Here is a 22,186-nt window from a genome sequence, read left to right as displayed (position 1 = left end):
TTTTCTCTTTCTAATTACAAAAAAGACAGCTTTACTACACGGAATCAAGCTCATCAAACGTACAAGAAGCTAGAAGTCATTCGCTTAACTCCTCATCTTCTCTCAAGGGACAACACGGTTAGCACAAGACGCAAATTTTATTACTTACTTTCTTTACTGTTTATATCTCTGAAGTAAGCTGATGAACAACCACCCAATAACCATCCAATGAAGAACAATGTCGTTTGTCTGAATAATCCCGATTAAAAAGATAAAAAAAAGAAGAAGAAGAAGGGAGGAGGGAAGAGATAGCGGAGGTAAAAAACACCTAGCAAACCACGAATGCCGAAAGTCAATACAAATTACCTATTGCTTGTTTAATAGCGGTTGCCTTTTTTATGACGTAACAAAGGTGTGATAAAGCTGTCAAGACATTCTGACGCAACTGACGTTTATAACCCTTTCCCCTAGTTCACGACTATTTCACCCCGAGGTGTGTATCATCTTTCGCTTCCGTCTATGATGTTCATCTCGAAACTCCGCCGATTTGGTGGTAGTTACTGTTTAATCTGACATCACCCTAGTTCGTACGCCACAATAGCTTAAATGACGCATGCGCTGTCGACAGTACATTCCAAAGTTGGCGCGTCGAACACAGTAGCAAGAACCTCGTCGTCGGTGTCAGCTGAGATTTATCCATGGCCACGCTGGTGTTCGCTTGACCCGTCTTCCTCTAGGTTGTCCACAACGTTTATATAATACTTATAGGAAAATGCTGTGCGTGTATTGTATGTTAGCGTTACTTCAACTTATACCAGGTAAGTGGATCATCTTTACTCCTAATTAATAAATTTGCACACTACGTCCATACACCTGTATGTATCTCAGTCTTCTTAATGACTAACATCTGAAATTTTTAAAGAGAATGGATAAAGGAGAGGTCTTATCGAAAAAAATAAATAATGTTTTTTTTCCTTGCTGTAAAATTGGATAAATTTGTGTTGTGGGCCTCTACTGCACTTAACACTTAAAGATGACTGTCATTTAGCTTCATAGGAGTTTATCTGTGGCTACCATTACTGGTGTTGAGATAAGTAACACGATGGAACTTGTCACGTTATGATAGGAATTTTTTTTTCTATATATATATATATATATAGGGGGTAGATTTTTATTAGGTTTTTTTATATAGAGAATGTATTTGTATCTATCCACTGTTTATATATAAATAACATTATTTGGTATACTTAACTTAAGATAATATAGAAAAGGAGAAGTACGTGCAGAGATTTATAAGTTTGTTAACGCTTATATTTTACTTTATTAATTTATAAAATAAATAAAACACAATTTAAATACTTTAAAAATATTTAATACTTCAACTTGTAAAGAGTTGTAACCTTTACATTTCTAATTTTTCACCGTCTAAGCTGAGAAAGGTAACAGAATTCATACACATAAAGCATTTCCTCATATAATTATGTATAATATATTAATATATATGTGTTATATAAAATGAATTTTATTTATAATTATTTAATAAAAAATATTTACATATGTATAAAATTATAAAAGATTATTTAAGGAGTTTTTACTTTATTTTTAATATTTGACTTTATTTTATTTTTATTCATAAATGTACAAAACTATAAAATACTTTCGCTTTCTTTAAGTGAAGCGAAAGTAAAATTTTAAATTAAATAGACACAAATGGAAGTTTTCAGATTTCTAATGACTTCGCTTGGGATTTTAAACAGAAGATAATGCTGTAGAATATATATTGTGCTACTTTGTTTAAGGTAATCACTTGTCTACTGAATTTATCATTCACGTGTTTGGAAATTATTTTATTCTTCTCTTACTTTTAAAAAAGAAACGGTAAATTTAATAATTAGGGTATTTACTTTATCGGAGTTATATCCGTGTTTATGTATAGGATAAGCTAGTAAAATTATGCTGTTGGTAGTAATTAATGTCAACAATTTTACTACCTTAACTGCAATGCGTCGTGAAAACAGATCGGTTAAAATATGTTCACCATTTCTATCATTTCGTTGATCCCATTGGGATATACAGCAAATTGTCAGAAATGTCTGCGGTAATTATTAATTAGTGCAATACAAATATTTCACTTCGTTGATCAATGAGATTCTTCAGAGGACGTGTAAAGATTTGTAAATGAGAAATTTGAATTTCATTATCGAAAATTTATTTCATAAAAATAAATAATAAGTTTTTAATTTGTTTCTTTTACATTATATACACGTCTACTTAACTTTAAGACGTATAAAATTTTGATGTAAACAGAAAATGAAAGTATGGAGTTAAAAGTAAATATGAGGTTGGCTCATATAATGCTTATAAGTACAGTACATAGATTCTATAACATTAAATTTGTGTATAGAGTAGGGAATAAGGCTTTATAGTTATATTATTAAGATCTTAATGTGTACATTGTACGAAGGTTTATGTAATTATTGTTTAATCATTTGTAATTCTTGAAGCATACAGAATATCTAGATATGGATACGAAATTAAGTGTAAAAACATGTATTTTTGTCTAGAAAATGGAATAAATTTATATATATTATAATACTCATAAATTGTATATGCGTTATACGTTCTGCTTATGAAAAATTTATAGAATTGACAATGAATTTTACATTCATAATTAAATACATCGATGCTATAATATATATATTTATAAAACTTAATTTCATTGCTCTAAATATGAAAGTTTTATAATTAAATATATTTAAATCTTATCACAATTTAGATAATAAAAGTATTAATAAGTAATAATAATAATAATTTAATTTTAGTAAGATAAAAATCAAAAACAATATTATAAAAATTTAATGATATTTCTTAATAAGATTAAGTGCTAAATTTATTATACCTCTCTTAACTAAATGTTAAATTTATGAAGTGAATTTCTTGAATTTAATATAATGATTTTTAAGGGAAGTATATTTTTATGAAATGGTAATTTTATGAAAGAAAAATCACATTTATTAATAGTGTGGGTGATATCTTCTTTCTACTCACGTTCGATTTCTATCTAAGTGACTCATTTATCGGATGCCAGACATCGTTTGTGCTATGAAAGTGTCGCTGTTGATCATATGTATCAATGAATAAAGTGTTATTTTCTTATATAAAAATACATAAATTTCAATATTAAACTTATACATATACACGTATACATTTTTACATTCATTACTTTTGAATATAATATTTATTATAAATTATTATTATTTTTTTTTCTAAAGATGGAGAATAAAAATAATTTTTTAAAAGAACATTCGAGTTATATAATACTTTAGTTGCCTCTTAGGCAAAACATTTTTATATCAGAGATTTATATTTTGCTGACATTTACAATTTTACAACTGTTGGTATGTATTTTTTTCCCCTGTATGTTTTTTTTATTTCTTCACCCACTTTCCCACACTCTCTCATAGAAAATGAAAGAAGATTAAGGACGAATGGCTAGATTTTGCTTGGAACAGCACTGTTTCTTTAAATCGATGTACCTTGTAATACAAATAAGTATATAAAGAAATGGAATTTTTATTCATCTACGTAATTTAAATATACGTATTATAAGTAGGTAAAGTTTTATAGTTAAGAAAATTTCGCTAAGAATATAGAAGAGAATATATCGTGTATACACTATAATAATTTATTCATGGAAAGGAATTATGCAGTGATTTCATGACATGTTCGAGTATGTAAACATTAAACGCAAAAAGGATATAAAAATATTTTAAAAAATAATATATATATATAACTTTTTATAGAACGAATAATCACATAATTTATAATGCATTTTGTCTTTATACACATATCCTATACAAGTGTATCGTGACCAATTTAGAAGTTTTTTTTATAAATGCATAGTTTATTTTTACGTTAATGAGATTGTAAACAATAAAAATTTTATTTTTTTTCCTTAAATGTTATAGATTAATCTATTTACAACGAGTCGAATTTGTTGTATAATTCCGAAAATTTAACTAAACTATTGATGTTTCCTGTTTTGTTTTGATATTCTATAACCATAAAGCTAGCTTCGTATAGCTAATTTAGATTTGTAGTTACTGCTATTCTGTAGATAAATATAGTTAAGTGATGTTCTATAAAACTTAAATTTATTATATATTTATAATATTATATATTAATAACGTTCCATTAATACGTTATAAATTATAGAAATGCATCGCTATTTTAGATAAATTCGCTGTAATTCCGTTTGAAAATAAGTTTTAAAAACATTTAAATATAGAATATATTTAAAAATTAAATAGAAAATTTAGTCTAGACGTAGATTTATTATAAACAGGAAGAAAAAGTAACTTATAAACTGTACGAACTGGATTAAAGTATAATAGAATAAAATATATACATATAAATTTAAATATATTTCAATAAAGGAATTAAAATAAAACGGATAAAGAAATAATTTATCAAATAAAATTTATTTTTTAATATTTAATAGTTAAAATACATAGATTTATATACATATATACAGTTCTATATTATATTCATCAATTACTTTAAGAGAATTATACATATGAGAATTACAGCTAACCTGTGTAAAGCTGTGTAATAATGTACAAAGGTTACTTACCGCTTGAAATAGCAAACGTGCGTTCATAGAATATATAATTAATAATAAAAAAAATAAAAAAATAAAAAAATTGGAAACGAGAGAAGAGAAATTGGTCAGTCAAGTAATAGAAGATGGCTTGTTTCTAATCATAGTGCGTGACTATTTCAATAATTAAGTCGATCAATTAATGTTATTTTATTGCTATCTGTTCCTTTTTATTGTGTGCTCCTATTTAGTAAAGAGTTATAGGAAATGTCACTCATGAGAGAAGGGGATATGCATGTATATGCATATCTTTCTCTCGTGAGTGACATTTCCTTCTTCCCTCGTGCACGATATTGTCAAATTATTTGTCGTCGTATAAATGATAAGGCCACCTTTAAGGATATGTCTTATTTTAGATTATAAAGTAAAACCTGAAAGAAGGATTAGGATAATAATAAATTATATATATATGTATATATATTCACGAAGATGACATATGTTATAAGCCATTTTAACGTATTATCGATTTTTTTATCCAGTTATTTTATCAGAAAATATTAAGATAGGATTGGAATATTAAAATTAGCTGAAGCAGAAGATTAAACTAGACTGATTGCAATCGCGTTTTGTAGAAAAATGGTTTTTCTGCAAAAGAGAACACTTGTTCTTTTATATATATATATATATTATTAATATAGAACATTGATAACACTTCTATAATTCAGCTAATGGATCTTTCCAATCTTCGCTAGATGAATTATATACATTTACAACTCACCTTTACGATCGCTATCGTTTCGAATGCGAAATTTGATTGAGGTTCCTGTATAACATTATAGAGAAAAATATATTATAACAATTATAATGTTTTCTTTAATCTCACTCACTTCAATTTATCATTCTAGTTCTTGTAAATTTTTTTTTGTCGATTTTCAGTATGTAAATGTTCATTCTTGTAGCGATTTTTATATGAAAATCGATAAAAGTTCTGGATATAAACTCCACAAGCGTGAAAGGATTTATTTTTGTCTATGAAATATAGCTCCCGTGTCATAAAATAATTTAGAAATTCAAACATTCTCTTATATTATGTATAAGTCTATATCTATGTAAGATTTTCTACATACAGTTTATTAAAGAAAGTAATCTTAGGCGTTAATTAACTTCAAAAATAACTAACTATATGATTTAATTAATCTAAAAATAGATGTAAAATTAAACAATTAATTTATTAAGAGGAGTTTACGCTACTTTATTTTTATCGTAACATAATTTACACTTGATTAATTATAATTAATTTTGCGCTCTTAACACCGGTGATACCTTTATGTTTTTCCTCAATAAACTTTGATTTGATACGAAAATTGTATAATTAATTTTGCTCCTTTAACACACGATTTGAGAGGTATATAATTAATTTTGCGCCTTTAAAATATCTTATAATTAATTTTTCATTACTTAATAGAAAATACTCGAATTTTTCACAAATATTTCAGATTAATTTTATCACCTTTCGCAGCTTGATTTTCTTCCTTTAATACGTAAAATTCTTTCTAGGTTATAATAATTTTTATACCATTAAATCGAGTATCAAACAATTATTTTAAAATATTCTTACTTCGCACCCTTTTAATATATTACAGTTTACGAAGCGATACTTTTCTATAAAATTCAACATATCTGAAGAAATATGGACGTTACTCACGCATAACGATGAATGGAGATAAGGAGAACATTTGGGCTGCAACAATTTAAGAAATTTCTGCAAAGTACAGTACTTAACATATCAGATTATTAAGTTAGTTACTCGTACTCTCTCTTACTAGTTCGAACATATCTTTCTTTTTTTTATCATGAATACCGAAGAATTCAGTAAATCAGGAGTGTGGTCAGTGTCTTTTCTAAACATCTTTCTTTTAAGAATATTCATATACATTCTTATCTGACTTCTACTGCAAATATTTCAGCTTTTGTGACAGAAAAGAATGTGGTAATATTACATGTTACACAAGAGATGTTGCAGAATCGAACAGATAGTTAAGAATTCCTAAGGATGTAAAAAGCAATTAATTTTATTTTGCCTTAGGTATTTTTCGTGAATAATATATACTCTTAATCTACATATGCTGTACTTTTTTTATTTTTTTATTTCTTTCAAAAATAATGCACCATTTTTTTCCCTCGATCGTCTTTTAAATTTCATCACAAATATAAAAAGGAAAGTTTTGATTTTGTTATAATTTATTATTATTATTTTTCCTTTATATTTAAAAAAATGAAAAATTTATTTTTTGAACAATTTAATAATTTTAAATAAATTTCTGTGATAAACAATTTTTTTTAATTATTATAAAATCCTATTTAAAAAATTTACTAAAATTTAACACATTATTACCTTATTAAACGTCTAAACTCTTGTAGAATTGTGGAGACAGGTATTATTATTATTTTTTTTTCTTTGGAAAATCATAAGTTTCGTACAAAAAAATAAGAGAGATAAAAATACCGGGTATATCTATAAACATAAATATTTAAGGAAAGTTTTCTCGTTGAGGGACCAAACACAAGAAAATAACATCTGAAAATGTCCAAGCGAGTGACTACGAATATGGCCTACATGATGCAGATAATAATATATTCGTATGAAACTTAGTTTCATTTTGATTTTGAAATGTTCAATGGAGATAGATCAATAACATCGCCTTTTTTTGCTTCGTTTGCTTCGTTAAATGTTAACATAGATGCTAAACTTATACATGTGTTAAATTATTCATCTCGCAATTTTTATACACTAAAATCCACCAAGTTAAACATCTCCATACCCTAGACCTCTTAATTAGAATCGGTCATCATCTATGTATGAGTCTTCTTTTTCTCTATATAGGATACCCTTGGATATATTTTTGTGTGGAAACACAGTTTCTAATTTGCAGAGCTTTTACTGTATACATATTCAAACGTCAGATTCGAGAGTCTATGTAATTTGTTTGTTAATATTTGTAAATATTGTCTATAATTCTTTTACACGAATTCTCATAACATACTGTTTTAAGATACATATAACGAGATTTAACCTTTTATTTTGATAAATAATTCGGTTATTATTTTCTTATTATATCAATTATTCTTAAATTTTTAATAATGTACATATATTCGCTCATTTTCGAAATTTGTGATTTTTCTCTTACAGATTCATTAGTTATATTTGGATTATGTGATCAAGGTAAATATAAACTAATAAATAAACATTTTAAAAAGTTATAAATTATTAAATTGTAAACGTTTATTTGAATTTCTGTATGTAAATAAATTAAAATTAATTGATAATTTTATCAATTAACATATACTAAAGCGATTAGAACGATATTTTCGATAAAAACTGGTTCTCTGTACGATATCACACATAAGAAACGAATCATTTTGAAATTCGACTCTTAACGGTGATTGGTTAAAAATATAAAAATAGGCGGAGATATGTAAATTTCATTTTCTTTAACCAATCGTTGTTAAGATAAACATACAGTACATCTAATAAATTTTTGTTCAAACATTTTACGCTTGATATCTTCCGAATATTTTAACTAATTAGGAATTTAATTATTTAAGTTTCTACCATTTCCGAAGAACAATTAAATTTATTTACTTACAATTGTCTTTAAAAATTAATTAATTTGTAGCTACACAAATAATTAACTCTCAAAACGGATACCTTATGTATATATTATTATAAAGATTAATTAAACCATTATAAATTTAAATAATTTAATATAAATTAAAGTTAAAAATTCAATATATTTGTTACTGTAGATAATAAAATCATTTGAAATTTCGTTTAAAATAACTTCACAACAAAAATGCTCATAAGATTGATGATAAACAGATTAAATAATACATTGTTGAAGCTGTTGGATAATATCATCATTGGATAATATTTACATTTGGATAAAACAATAAATATTCTCCATATAATCTACAGATTCGTACAGATAATCGAAACAACACGAATTGAATCATTGAATTATAACATTCATCAATCTGAAAGGTTTTTTTCCTATTAAAAAGTGGAATTTATCATATTGAATGTTAAATCATCTGACATTAGGATTTCCGTGTTTTCAATGTCGAGTGAAAATATATAGATATGATTTATATCCATGCAGCTGTCGATTAGTACAATCTGGTAACATTTGATAAAAGCAGATTCTCACAGCAACATTCAGACTGATACATAGTGTCATAAGTCATTTGTGATTTAACTTTTGACGTAAATGCTTGCTACGTAATCCTTTAAGGAGAGAGTCAAATACGTCTCAGATGCTAAGAATTTACCTTCTAAGATTATACACTTTAATAAGAACAAGAATTTTATTTATGATCGAAACACTTTCTTTGACTATAATTTTGGTAAAATTTATATAGATATATATTTTATCTTGTAAAATATCTATAAAATTACATAAAATTAATTTTATATACGATAATATAGCGAACTCTACGTAGCACCTTCACTCGATGCATTATACATAGAGCACTCACTGAAAGAGTACATTTTAAAAATAAATTATATGCTTAAATAATATTTTCTATCTTTTATTTATAAAACTTTTATATTTATGATGTTTTATAATCGTAAAAATTCATAAAAATAACATTATTTCGTACTCTAATACAACTTTTCTTTCACACATCGTTTCATTGCGAATCAACCGAATTCTCTTGCAAATTTTTATAAATTTAATTATATTTTATACAGATTTAAACAAAATTTTAAAATTATTTTACATAAAATTAATTTATAAAAGTTCTTAAACTTTACATCTATATAATTGGCACCACTTACTTCTATCTTTTCTTCATTTGAGAAGACCGTATACAAGAACCTAGTACTGTATACCTAATGGAAGAATAAGAAAAATAACTTTTTACGTACACTAAAACTTTAATATACTTTATATATTATAAAAAATAAAATCCATATTTCATTTCTGAAATCATTTTAAAAGTTTAAAGTAACAACAAGAGTCATATATATATGTTACATTCTTAATCCATCTCTATAAAATAAATTCGTATATGTTATTAAAAAAATAATTCTCTATTTTTATAAAAGAAATATATAAACATTTCTAACATTTAAATTAAGTTATATATTTCTTAATTATTGCTTAATAAGTTCATACTTAAAATAGATTTAAGAAAAACCAATTTAAAAACAAAATATTCTTTTTAAAAAAGTTTTATTTTTATAAATATTTTATTATATTTTTTATCAAATTCTTTTTTCTTATATAACTATTACTTTTTCTATTTTAGATAGAATTTTTTTTTCGTATTTTTTCTTATTTTGTTCGATAACTTTTCCTTTGGTTTTATTTCATTTTGGTGATAGTTGTTTACGTTAGATTCAATTTTGTCCAGTTTCACTCGAATTTAATTTTGTCGTGTAATTCTTTTAAGTGTATTGCTTGCTACTTTTTTATTCTTTTAATTTACTTCATATATTTATGAAGAAAATGAATTGATTTATAAATATTTTATCATGTGTACAAACCGAAGTTTAATGGTAAATCTTTCAAAAATGTAAAAGAAAAATGCTGCAAATGATTAGAAAATCGAAACGTTTCTTATTCTTTTTCTTTTTCTTATTTTTTTTCTGTTTGAGGGCATTTTATTATTTTTGTTTGTAAGATAAATTATATACAATTTTTCGTATTACCTGATCGATAGCTCATTCGTTTACGATACATGAATTATTACCCAAAGTAATGGTACTTAACGAAAGCACGAAAATCTATCGCGTGTTTAATAGACAACAAAAATATCAGTTATCTATAAATAAAAACGAATTAAAGTTTAGTAAATATTTAATAAATCGAAAATGATGTTCTTTAAAACGCACTTTGATAAATAAATTAAATTTATATATATATATATATATATATATATATATTTTTTTTTTTTTTCTGTCTTTATCATCAGTTCTTTGTTGTAAGCAAGAGTACTAGTCCTTTATATAAGTGTTCGACTAATATAAATTTTACATGGAATAATTTATTTAGTACACGTTTTTTTATACTTTATGATATGAAAAAGTTTCAGGATACGTCTAGAAAATATCTGGATAAAATATTATTATCGTATCCTAACCGGTAATATTATAAAATGGATAAATCTAGTAGTTTTATACAATTTATCCTTAAAATACGTAAAAAATAGTAATTTTTGAATATTATTTACAATTGTTTTACAGTAAAAAGTACTTATTCCGAGATTAAATTTAAATCGAAAATATAATTTATATTTTGATTAAAAGTTTCTATTCTTTAAGATATATGTTTGTTTAGTTTTGGGTGTATTTTTATGGAAAAATCGAAGAAAATAATTGTTTTCAATTATCTAATTAATATAGTTTATAAGATAATGAATAATTTAAATAAAATGTATAAAGAATTTGATTAAATAAATGGTAAGAGAATAATTTTAATTCATAAATGTTGACAGCATCATTTGTATTCAATATTCAATCTGGGATTTACGATATGGGAATTTAGATTTATCTAGAAAGTATAAAAAAAAGAAAGTAGAGAAATTTAAATTTTAAAATTTATATAATAAAAAGTATTTTTTAAATATTTTTTCTTTATTTTTAAAGTGTTTTATTGATTAATTGAAGCCGTGAAAAAAAATTAATTATATGAGCGAAGTCTAACTCGATAATTTAATTATTTTATTTAACTTTTAACTAATTGTCGATAGTGTATCGATATATTTATTTACACTCGTAAACAATCTGCGGTTGAAGTAATTTAAGTTTTTTTAGTATTAAACCGATTGTAGAAAGTTCCATAAGAGATGCAAGGGGAAAAAATAAAGAAAAAATTTTGATGTCATTACAGAACTACCAATATAAAACCATGCTATGATAATGGAAGTCTCAATATATTCCATCAGTGCAGCTAGCATCGGAACGATCGAGGAACTGACCTGTTTCTTCTATTGAAATGGCTTGCTGGAAAATTTCCCAAGAGATGAAATATTGATCGTTTAAAATGTATTACTTTACATTCTAGCAAAGTTGTAATCAATGATAAGTTCGGTATTTTAATGAAGAAAAAAGAAACAAAAAAGGAGAAAGAAGAGGAGAGAGGGCAAGTGGAATACAGACTCTAGATAAATGATTAAAAAATTATCAAATTTAGATACTTTTGTTTGTGACTGTAAGATTATTATTATTTTTTTCTTATATGTTTTTGTATTATATTGCTTTAAAACGTCAGTGATCCGTTTGCAGTCTATGTTGGTTCCGGTAGAATGATCGAGTCACCAACATCTTACTGCACGTTGGAAAAGTCAAGTGATATTTCCTCGTATAGTTGACTGGTTCCAGTAGATTGAAGATGGTGAGTCCAGCCACGATTCCCATGCGACCAAAAGTGCACTCAATAAAACAAAACCTGAGGTCTATGTGACTGTCTCTGGATCTTTCTTCTTAGCTCGTACCTTGTAACCATCGACAGAATTGTGTCGCTTGACAAACGATCACATGTGTTTTTTTACCTACCGTATGGGAACTTACCTTCTCGTTGAGCTGTTATCTGTTGGCTGTAATGTGTTGTACCAACAAACCACACCACTGCTCAGGGACAGGTACAGGTCCCTGACGTACATTGTACAAGATGGTCTCTGTTTTGTTATTTTTGTTAGATGGAAGGAAAATCGTTAAGAGGTGCATCTTTGTAAAGAATGATGTTTAACAGAGCTATGAGATATAACAAATGACTCACGCTTTCTGACTATTAGATAATGTTTTCTTCCAAACTTATATTAAAAATATTGCCTAAAATGTTATTAAATCATTAGGATTGATTATCTAAATAAACAAATAATAATAAAAGCTTGTGGTTTTTTTTACTTCCAAATATTGCTTTCATGCATTTTTTATATAGTAAACTGAAGTATATTTTTCCCTAGAAATATATCTTCAAAAATATCTATACTTTCGTACCTTTAACGTTAAACTTTTATGCAATCTTAAATAATAAAATAATGTTTAGAGTCAATCCAAGCATGAGGTTAATGATTAAAGAAGGGGAAAACCGAGAAACAATCTCTTTTAAGTTTCCAAATGGATATTCTTTCATTCTTTACAGCTATCTTACGCGATTTTTATCCTTCTCGAGATATTTTTGTTCCGCTAATGTTACACGAAAAACTATCATATCAAAAATCAGCCAAGTGAAGATCATTATGAGATTTGGCAACAGAAGTGCTTATTTCGTAAGTGCTGATTGAAATGACTATAAGCTTTGCAGATAGAAAACAAGATGATGAAGATGAAAAGATGACAAGACTCTTCTTAATGTCCAAAGTTGATCTATATATATCTTCTGCTAGCTTTAGCAATTTCCGCTATGTTGGATACTGTTTCATCTAAGTCTACAGTACCTTGCCAATTACTAGCATCAAAAGCTTTTAGAAATTGCTTTGTTAACTATGATGCGTATACAAATGTTTAGTATCGATTTAAATCTCGAATATTCTTTTATTTTTAAGTAGAAAATAATTATAAGCTGCCGAACCGAATGTCAATCTATTACAGGACTATTAACGAAGGAAATTTTAAATTTATTCCTGAAAACTTTATCAATTTAATATTTCCCAAAATATAATAATCTTTTGAAAATTAGCAGTTTTATTAATTGAAAAATACATTAATTAAATTTATTATATAGATTTTTGTATGTATCTGTTTAATTATAAGGCCGAAAACATTCTTCTGTGATAAAGATTATCGTCTTCAAGAGCACGATTCCATATGATTTTTTAACGATATTTTGAAGCTACCGTTACGAGTTTAAATAAAAGATATTAAAGAGCACGTAAATCTTTTACAATTTTACAATAATCTACTACAAGAATACTTAGAATCAATTAAGGTGCAACGTGAAACTTTAAAATTTTATATTAATCCATTATAACAATACTTGACTATACTTTGTATTTTTATTTTTATTATTTTTTTTAATAAACATGAAAAAAAGATATCACGTTACAAACATTTAAAAATGTTTCTTGGCTTTTTTTCATTTTATAATTTAGTACAATAATAATAAAATGTTAAGAGCCTGCAATCAAAATTTCCCTCCTTCTACGTAAACATATTGTTGTTAGTGAAGTAGAAACGATGCAGATACCCTCAGCATTTTACTTACTGTACTTCATTCGAATGTTTTCTTGTGAGTTCAACAATAAAACAGCATTTGCTTGGGAATTAAGAATGCTTTTGGGAAAAATAAAATGTCATTTATTTTAACAAGACTACAGATTTAACCAATTTCTGTTATCTAATTGAATAGAAAGCGTTGACAGAAGTATCTTAGCAGTGGAATTAGTCGATGCAATTTATAGAATTTGTTGATAGTTTCCTCTGTAAAAGACTCGGAAAAATTGTTACGTTAATTGCGTTAAATCTTAATTATGGCAGTAGAATAGTAAAATGTTCTAAAACTTTCTTGTTTACTTAAAAGAATGTATTACTAAATGCTTACAAAGTAACGTATCATTTTCTTTATTGTGAAAGTTTTAGCCACAAAATCCCATATGTAGGGATAATTGTACAGCATTTTTCGCTGTGAATAGAGTATATTGAAACATAAAAACGCATTCTTTTTTATTGTACACAATCAGAAAAAAAGTAAAAAAATCATTTGTAAGTAACTGTTTTTTCTCACGAGGATTATTTACAAGAGTTAGTTGACATATATATCTATTGTTTAACACAATAAGCAAGAGATTTTATTTACTACAAACTGCTTTGTTATATCTTAACACGTTTTGTTGACCCATATCTGTAACATCTGTCGAGAAATGTTGGTTATAAGCTGTTATATAAACAAAATAAATATATCATATTTTCGCTTTAAAACAAAAAGTCACTCCATAAATCCCGAGTTAAATATCTTTATGGACTTTATAAATATTTCTAAGCATTCATAAATATATTTTAAAACACAAAAATTATTATTTTTTAATTATAAATGACGATTAAATGTTTATTTTCTTATTATTATCTCTAGTGTTTATTTTCTGCTAATTCTAACTTTTAAATTAAAAAATGTGTTTTAAAAAACTAGTATTATTTATTTATTTTTTAAAAGTTAAATTGCAAATAATTATATAATTCGTAATTTAATAAATAATATTTTATTCCCGAAAGAATATTTTTTTAATAGTAAAAAAATGTTTTATTTTTATTAAATTTACTAAATTAAGATTCGGTACAAGAAAAATCATGATTTATATGTGGATAGCAGCGTAAATAGTATATTTAATGTGATTTAAATTCATTATAATAATAAATAAAACGGTTTTTTTTACTTATTAATTTATTTTAAAAAAAATTGCATTCCATTCAAAATGAATTAAGTTTCTAAACGAAAAATTTTTATTTTGCTATTTAAAAAAATGTTTTTCCCCTCTTTTAGTTTAGAAAGAATGCTATTATTGAATTTACTAAAATTGTATCAACTATAGAAGGATTTTCATTTCGGTAAAGAATTATTTTTAAGCTTTTTAATACACCTTCAAAAGAATAGAATTGGGTAAAAGATCGAGTAGAAAGAGAAAAGAGAGAATTCTAACAAGTTTCATTCCAGGAAGAGATGAAAAAACAATTACCACGAACAGTTGGATTGAAAAAGAATTTAAAACAGTTTCAACCCTCCCCACTCTTTTCGAAATGCACTCTAGCAATAAAAGAATTGGAACGAAAATCACATTTTCAAAATCTACTTAAAAGATGCGAAACAGCAACAAGATAAATGTGTATACCCCGTTTGAAAAATTCGAACATTGAATTCAAAAAACGTTTTTATATATATATATATATTCTTCTCCCTTCTTCCCCTTTTCATACCTGAACGAAAATTTTACTCGGTTGGACCTTTCTTTATTTTTTAGTTGTTTTAGTTTCTTCCACTTCCTTTACTCGATAGTTCGGTTATTTTCTCTCTTTTTTTCTCTCCTCTCTCTCTCTCTCTTTTGGAAAAATCATGGTCTGAACTTCATCGACTCTTTTATTTTCTTTTCTTTTAATTTCCTTGTTAGTTCTTCCTTCGTTGTGAACTTTTTTTTTGTCTACCTTTCCTTGATCAACGCTGTTTCCTTTGGAAGCGTGCTGTGAGTTAAAGGAGTGAGTAGACGAGTGGTATTCTTGAGAAAGTAGCATGTGGGGAGTATATGTGCACGCTAAATTTTCTGAACCCAGTTCCATAGTAAATAGCGTGGGCAAAGATATCGGAAAAAGATAATAAGCAAGAGGAAACGTTCCTTTAGACGGTTACAAAATGTATTTCATGGTAAGATTTCGTGACGGAAGAAGACGTAGAACAAACAAGAATTATCAGAGAAACCATTTTCTCGTATTGCGCCAACAATAAAGTTTTCTTGGAACTATACTATACAAGATAATACGTGCAAGGAACAATAGTTTCTGTAAACGTTGTTTTAGCCTCAAGTCTTATTTCTATAAGCTCAGTAACATTTCGAGTATCTTTTATTGGGAAACAATATCTAAAAGTTTTGCTATGGTTGACTGTACCTTCGTGTAAGATGCCTACGGCTTAGTTTGTTCTTCTTCATCTGATATTTGTAGATTACAACGTATTTTAAATGTTTTAACGGCAAGAAAATATGTGGATATTGGCAGAGAAAAATTGTTTATTTTTTCTAACTTCGGAATGACGGAAATTTCTGTGTGTTGGATTATGTGGATTTTGTGTTGATCTTGAAAAGATTGTGAAATTTCACATCTTGCCAATGTCTACAGCTAAGATTAGGAATGGAACAGGTGCTGAAAACATTTTCATTCCTTTATTTTTTTTATTTTTTATTTTTCTCTTCGGTTAAATTTAGATATAAACGTCTTTAAAGTTGTTCGTTGATAATTTAACTTTGTTTTTTTTGTTTATTCATTAATATTTTTAGAAAGAACGTTTTATTATTTAAAAATATATCCATTCTAACTTTTTTATAAAATAAGTTTAAGATGTTTTATTTCGTTAATATATATATATATATATTTCTTTAAAAAAATATGACAATAACAAATTTATTCATTGCTTCTTATTAATATTATTTATTTTTCATGTCGATAAAATGGAAAAGTTTTGAAAATTGTTTCGTTTTTTGTTAAGGAATTGAAATTAAATTAAATTGAAAACTTTAAATTTCTTATTCTCTTTCTTTCTTAATTATAATCAGTTTCATCTTTAATTATATTTATGTATAAACAATGAAATTGAAATTTATTCATTTCATTTTTTGAATTTTAATCAATTTCATATTTAATTGCGTTTTTACACAATAAACAATGAAATTGAAATTTTTTAATTAAGTTTTCTCATTTTAATGATTTTTCAAATTTAATAATGACTTAATAGTGATAGAAAATTAATTAATTTCTTTAAATTTAAAGTAATTAGGCAGTAGTTTTTCTTTTCCTCCTTTCATTCAACTTTATGCAAATTTAATTTGTTTAATAATTCTTTAGCTCAATATTTTTATTTTATATTCAAATTAGAAGGAAAAAAATTTTGTAATATATATTAACCACTCGGAATTGTCTAGTCAAATATTTAATACAAATGTCATTAAAGCGAAGGTTAAAGAAAAAAAATGGAAATGAAGCTTTGATACATTTGTTGATGTGTTAAATGATTTCTAAACGTGCAAAATGTAGGATAACATTTAACTACTCTCTTGATTGTCAACGGTAGCCAACTATACATTGTCAGCATTGTCATTTGTAGCAGTCGGTGTGCAATAGAGTGCACATAGCTTCATTTATCAGTGCACCATTAATATTAGGTGTCGTGTAACGTCCAGTGAGCCATATGTCAAACTAGCTATTTGCATGATTTTAATAGACTTTCGAGAACAAAACTAAGAAGGAAAAAAAAATTTCCAGAACTTTAAACCAGAAGAAAATACTCTAACTTAATTTTTTCCTCTTCTACCAACGAAGATTAGTGAATAATTTTCGACAGAAATGTAAGCACTAGTTTTAAAGTTATTAATGTTCTGAGTTCATCTAATATGTTAAACCATGAAGCTGATAAGTAAACATGTTAAACATAAATAAAGTTATTAATTAATAACCATAAGAAACATATTAAATATGTAAATAGTTTTTAAAAAATATATATATTTTAAATCTCGTAAATTTTAATTTAGAAGTAAATTTATACGTTTTAGAGGCGAATTCATACGTTAAATTCCCGTAATTGAAAGTAAACATATTAATGTTACGACCTAATTATTTAACACTTCGATAATTGATGTAAAATTACTTTAATAATCAAAAATGTTCATATATATATATATACGTTTTTTCCCCATATTTACTTAACTCTTTTAACTGGCGATAAACGTTTAGTTTCGAGATAATTAATATTATAATAAGGATTTACATGGTAATATGTTTACTCAATCAATTCCTATGTTGTGTACAGAAGGCAGTGATAATATTAATGCAAATAATACACCTGTTCAATAAATCTTTTCTAGCTATGTTAACGTCCAGCAATTAACCATTCTTCATGGATAAAATATTATTAAGTAAATTTCGCTTTTGTTTTTTTAATAGATAAACTAATTGTGTAATTTTACATGATAAATTGTATAAGAAGATGAATTATTTTTAATTTGGTGTTTGCGTTATTATTGTTTACGTGAACGGTTTTTTTCTCTCTTACTCTTCGTGCAGTTACTCTCATATAATTTGTGTCTAAACCATCCGAAGAATATGTGCACCTAGATACTTACATTAAGGGTCTTCTGCTAAGGAGGGTGATCGCTCGATGTGGCCAGTTATTTCCAGCTGGGACAGCAATCGACTGTGCACAGGAAAGGATAATGATGCCCTTTTTATGATAGCTTTCTTTAGTCTGAATCAAGCAGCTGTAGACTTTTTTTTCCGTTCTGGATATTTCATTCTTTTCAACAATTGATAATATTGTAAATATAAATATACATAAAATTAAATTAAACTTTTCTATAGAATCAAAAAAATCATTAAGTTTTAATATATTTATTTATTAAATATTATTTTATGTTGAAAGAGTTCTTTATAATCAATTCTTTTATACGGGAATTTTTAACAGAATATTTTAAATACTATTTTATATAAAAATTAATCTTAACAAATTAAAAAACATATTCAGAATTTTTAAAATGATTAATTTTTATCTAAAAATCATTATTTGAACTCATTTTTAGTAGAATTTTGTATAACGAAATCGACTTTTTATATAAAAGTTTCTCATTTTTCAACGAATTCTTTCATAGTTTTAAGCTTTTATTTAAAATTTTAAGTAAAATATTTGATAAAAATTTATTTGAAAACTTAATTTTAACGATATATTTTATACAAATTTATACAGAAATTCGCTAGAATTAATTTTCTTCCAAGAAATATAAATAAAAACATAACTGATAAAGTAACAAAAAAATATGATAAAGGAGAATATTCAAAAATGATATTTTACCAATAATGACTTTAAATGTTCCATAGTTTATATTTATAAGTGTCGAGATAAAGTTTATTATTACTCAGGGGCTTATAAAATTTCAAGATGTATCTTTCTCTCCCTTTTTTCCCCTTCATCTCTCCCTCTGAGAAACATTGTATAGCTCTGGTATATGATATTCGTGTATATCTTTCTATCGAATCGTTTTGATCAGTTGTAAAATTGCAAATTGGATTTTTACTTACGTGATACGGATTGTGTTATCAATTTTTAATAGAGTCAAACACGGTTTAACGAACTCGTAAAAAATTGTTTGTATCCAGTTTAAATATGTCATGGATGTTTTACTACACAATATCTACGACACTATTTTTTCCCCTTAAAAAAACCTGGATGGAGAAAAGTAATTTAGAATATTTATGATGAAGTTGCTTAAGCAATTTTTTGAACTGAAGCACTTTAGAAGATAGAGTAGTATTTTATTATTATTATTATTATTTTAAAATGGAAACGTTTTAAAAGTCGAACCAAGTTGATAGGCGATATTTTATAGCACTGGATACTTTTCAGATAAGGTTTTTGGTGCAAATGGCGATTAAGAAATGGAGCAGAAAATTATATCTGAATGGTTTTAATGATTGCTTAATGCGTTTTAACCGATGCTATCCACTATTAAAAATATAGTATGCTGCTATTTTTATCATAAATTTTTTTTCCTGTTAGAAGAGATATTTTATATTGATATTACTATGTAAAAATATTCAAATATTTTTAATATCTAAATTGAAGTTATACTAGTTATTTTTAAAGTCGAAATTTGTTTTTGATTTGACAAATATTTTCGGTTTGTTTTGACAGGATAAATATTTAAATTTTTGCCATAAATATTTTATTAGATTCAATATTAAATTTATTTTAAATATTTTAAAAATAAATTTGATAGAATGAATAATTTGATATCAATAGTAGAGGTTATTTTCATGGAATTTAACTTCTGGAATGTAAAAAATATAGATTAGAAAGAATTGTAATATTCAGAATTTTCGATTGTTTTATGTTGTATGTTTATAAAGTACTGTTTTGTTAAGAAACAAAGTATATAAACAAATGTCTAACCTAAAAAAAATAACGAAAATCCAGTAGCAAAGAATGTAATCGTAGGAAGTAGGTTCGTTTCCACTCGGGACTAAACAAGTTTTAAATCTCTCTGTTTCTTCAGATGAAAATACTGTCTACATACTAAAGTTTATACTTGTTGCATAAATCATATGCTTACATAAAGAACAAAGTGAAATTTGAAAAAAGTTCTTGGCATCGTTAATATCAAACCTTATCCACAAAAATCATCTAGCTTATACAAGTGATTTGGTTTAATCTGTTCAGTGTAATCATTTATTGCTTTAACGGGTGATTAAAAAAGTCATACAAAATTAAAATTTATTTCAGATCAGTAAAAGTAAATTTATCGTAAATTTAGTTTAAGTATAATAAAAATTTAATGCTCGAAAATTCCTTCTTATATAAAAAAAATATTTATATCAATTCTGCATTCTTATAATTATTCTACTTATATTAATTTTAATTAAATGGACTTTTTACGTGGAATAATAATTTTTATGTAAATTAAATTAATTATTTTATACGATTTAATTTTGTCGCATTCAAAATTATAATACTCGTGAAAAACCGATCCAAGTTCGGTGATGAATGTAAAATTTTCGTGAATATTTTTAGTAAAAACAAAGATCAGATAAGAAATAAAAAATATAAAGAAGTTCGGAGATTGAAAATATTGAAAATAAAATTGGTCGATTTTGGATTAGATGGTTTGGGGCATATGATGAGAATGAAAGAAAGAATCCCGAGGAAAAAAAATTTTTAATTGAAACCAGAGGAAAAAAAATGGTAAAAGGGAAAGTACGTTGGAAATCGAAAGAACGTATTAAAAAATGAAGAGGGAAGGAACTTTTGTACAACAACAACTTTGGCAAATCAGAGAAAACTGCTGAATCAGCTAAATAGACAACATGCTGTAGCGGTAGATGGATGATAATGATGATGATGATGATAAGGCAGCATAATGTAAATCCATTATGTCTCCTCTTTATGGCTAGATTAATATTTCGATTTTTCTTCCTTTATATCAATTCATGTGAATATTAATAAATTATTTGTTTATTACTTAATTGCTTTATATTTAAATTTAAAACAATCGTCTATATTTTTATTCATTACAATATTCTTAAGCATTTAATGTTTTATTAAAAACTTTTATTAGAAATTTATATTCTTAGATTTAAACTTTAAAATATATAAAATTTTTATGTTTGTAAACTGTAAAATTTAGAATTATTCGGTCATTGATTATAACGGTGCTTTAACAGTCGTATCTACGATCAATTCGATAATATTGAATTTTAGTTCAGTCTGGTTCAACTTTAAATGTTTAATTTTATTTTTTAACATTATAAAATCGAATTTTAAGTATTTTAAATATATTTAAATCATCACAAGCTAATTTCAGGAGTTATAAACTAAATTAATATGCCATAAAAATAAATTTTTTGGAATTTATTTTATAAAAGAAAAAAGAACAAAACATTCGCTCCTCAAACCAACATTTTATCCCTCGTTTACATATTATTTAATTCGATTTTTATAACAGATATAGATCCAATATCGAGTGTGTTTTTCCTAAAAAGAAATTCTTTACTAAGGTCAACATCTTTGACACAATTCAGTACTTCAAAAGCTATCAAAAAAATGTCGACAATGATGTACAACAGTATGTTCTCTGTTTGTTTTCGTGGTATTAATCTCAATGTTACAGGAGTGTTCTTTACTATAAAAAAACAAAAGATAATTCATTGTATTAGTACACTAATCATGCTGTCAAAGCTTGAGATGCGATACGACATAGGTGTTAAGAAGAAACCTTCAGTTGGTAAACAGTAAAGAATAGAAGACTGATTCAAAGTCAATTTGTGTGTGAAGGAAACCACAGACCCTCACTTTCTGCAAACATTTCGGAGTTGTACATTCTTTATCATTCTCGACACTTTTTTGTTGTTACTGATTA

At 25.6% G+C, this 22,186-nt stretch overlaps 1 protein-coding gene across 3 annotated transcripts in view; it reads left to right on the top strand.

Annotated features, from left to right (window-relative positions):
* The first annotated feature begins 648 nt into the window (after positions 1-648).
* LOC136969897 (lachesin-like) overlaps positions 649-22,186 on the top strand; it is a 94,720-nt gene continuing 73,182 nt past the window's right edge. For all 3 annotated transcript variants that reach the window (XR_010879889.1, XM_067264205.1, XM_067264204.1), the window contains exon 1: positions 649-797. Coding sequence is in view for 2 of the 3 variants with exons in the window: in XM_067264205.1 (XP_067120306.1) it covers positions 752-797 (46 nt within the window). In the remaining variant the exon portion in view is untranslated. The remainder of the gene's footprint in view (positions 798-22,186) is intronic.

This window comes from Centruroides vittatus, unplaced genomic scaffold (assembly GCF_030686945.1).
Source record: "Centruroides vittatus isolate TY-2023 unplaced genomic scaffold, ASM3068694v2 contig_1824, whole genome shotgun sequence".
Lineage (NCBI taxonomy): Eukaryota > Metazoa > Arthropoda > Arachnida > Scorpiones > Buthidae > Centruroides > Centruroides vittatus.
This window is presented reverse-complemented; position numbering and strand designations above follow the sequence as displayed.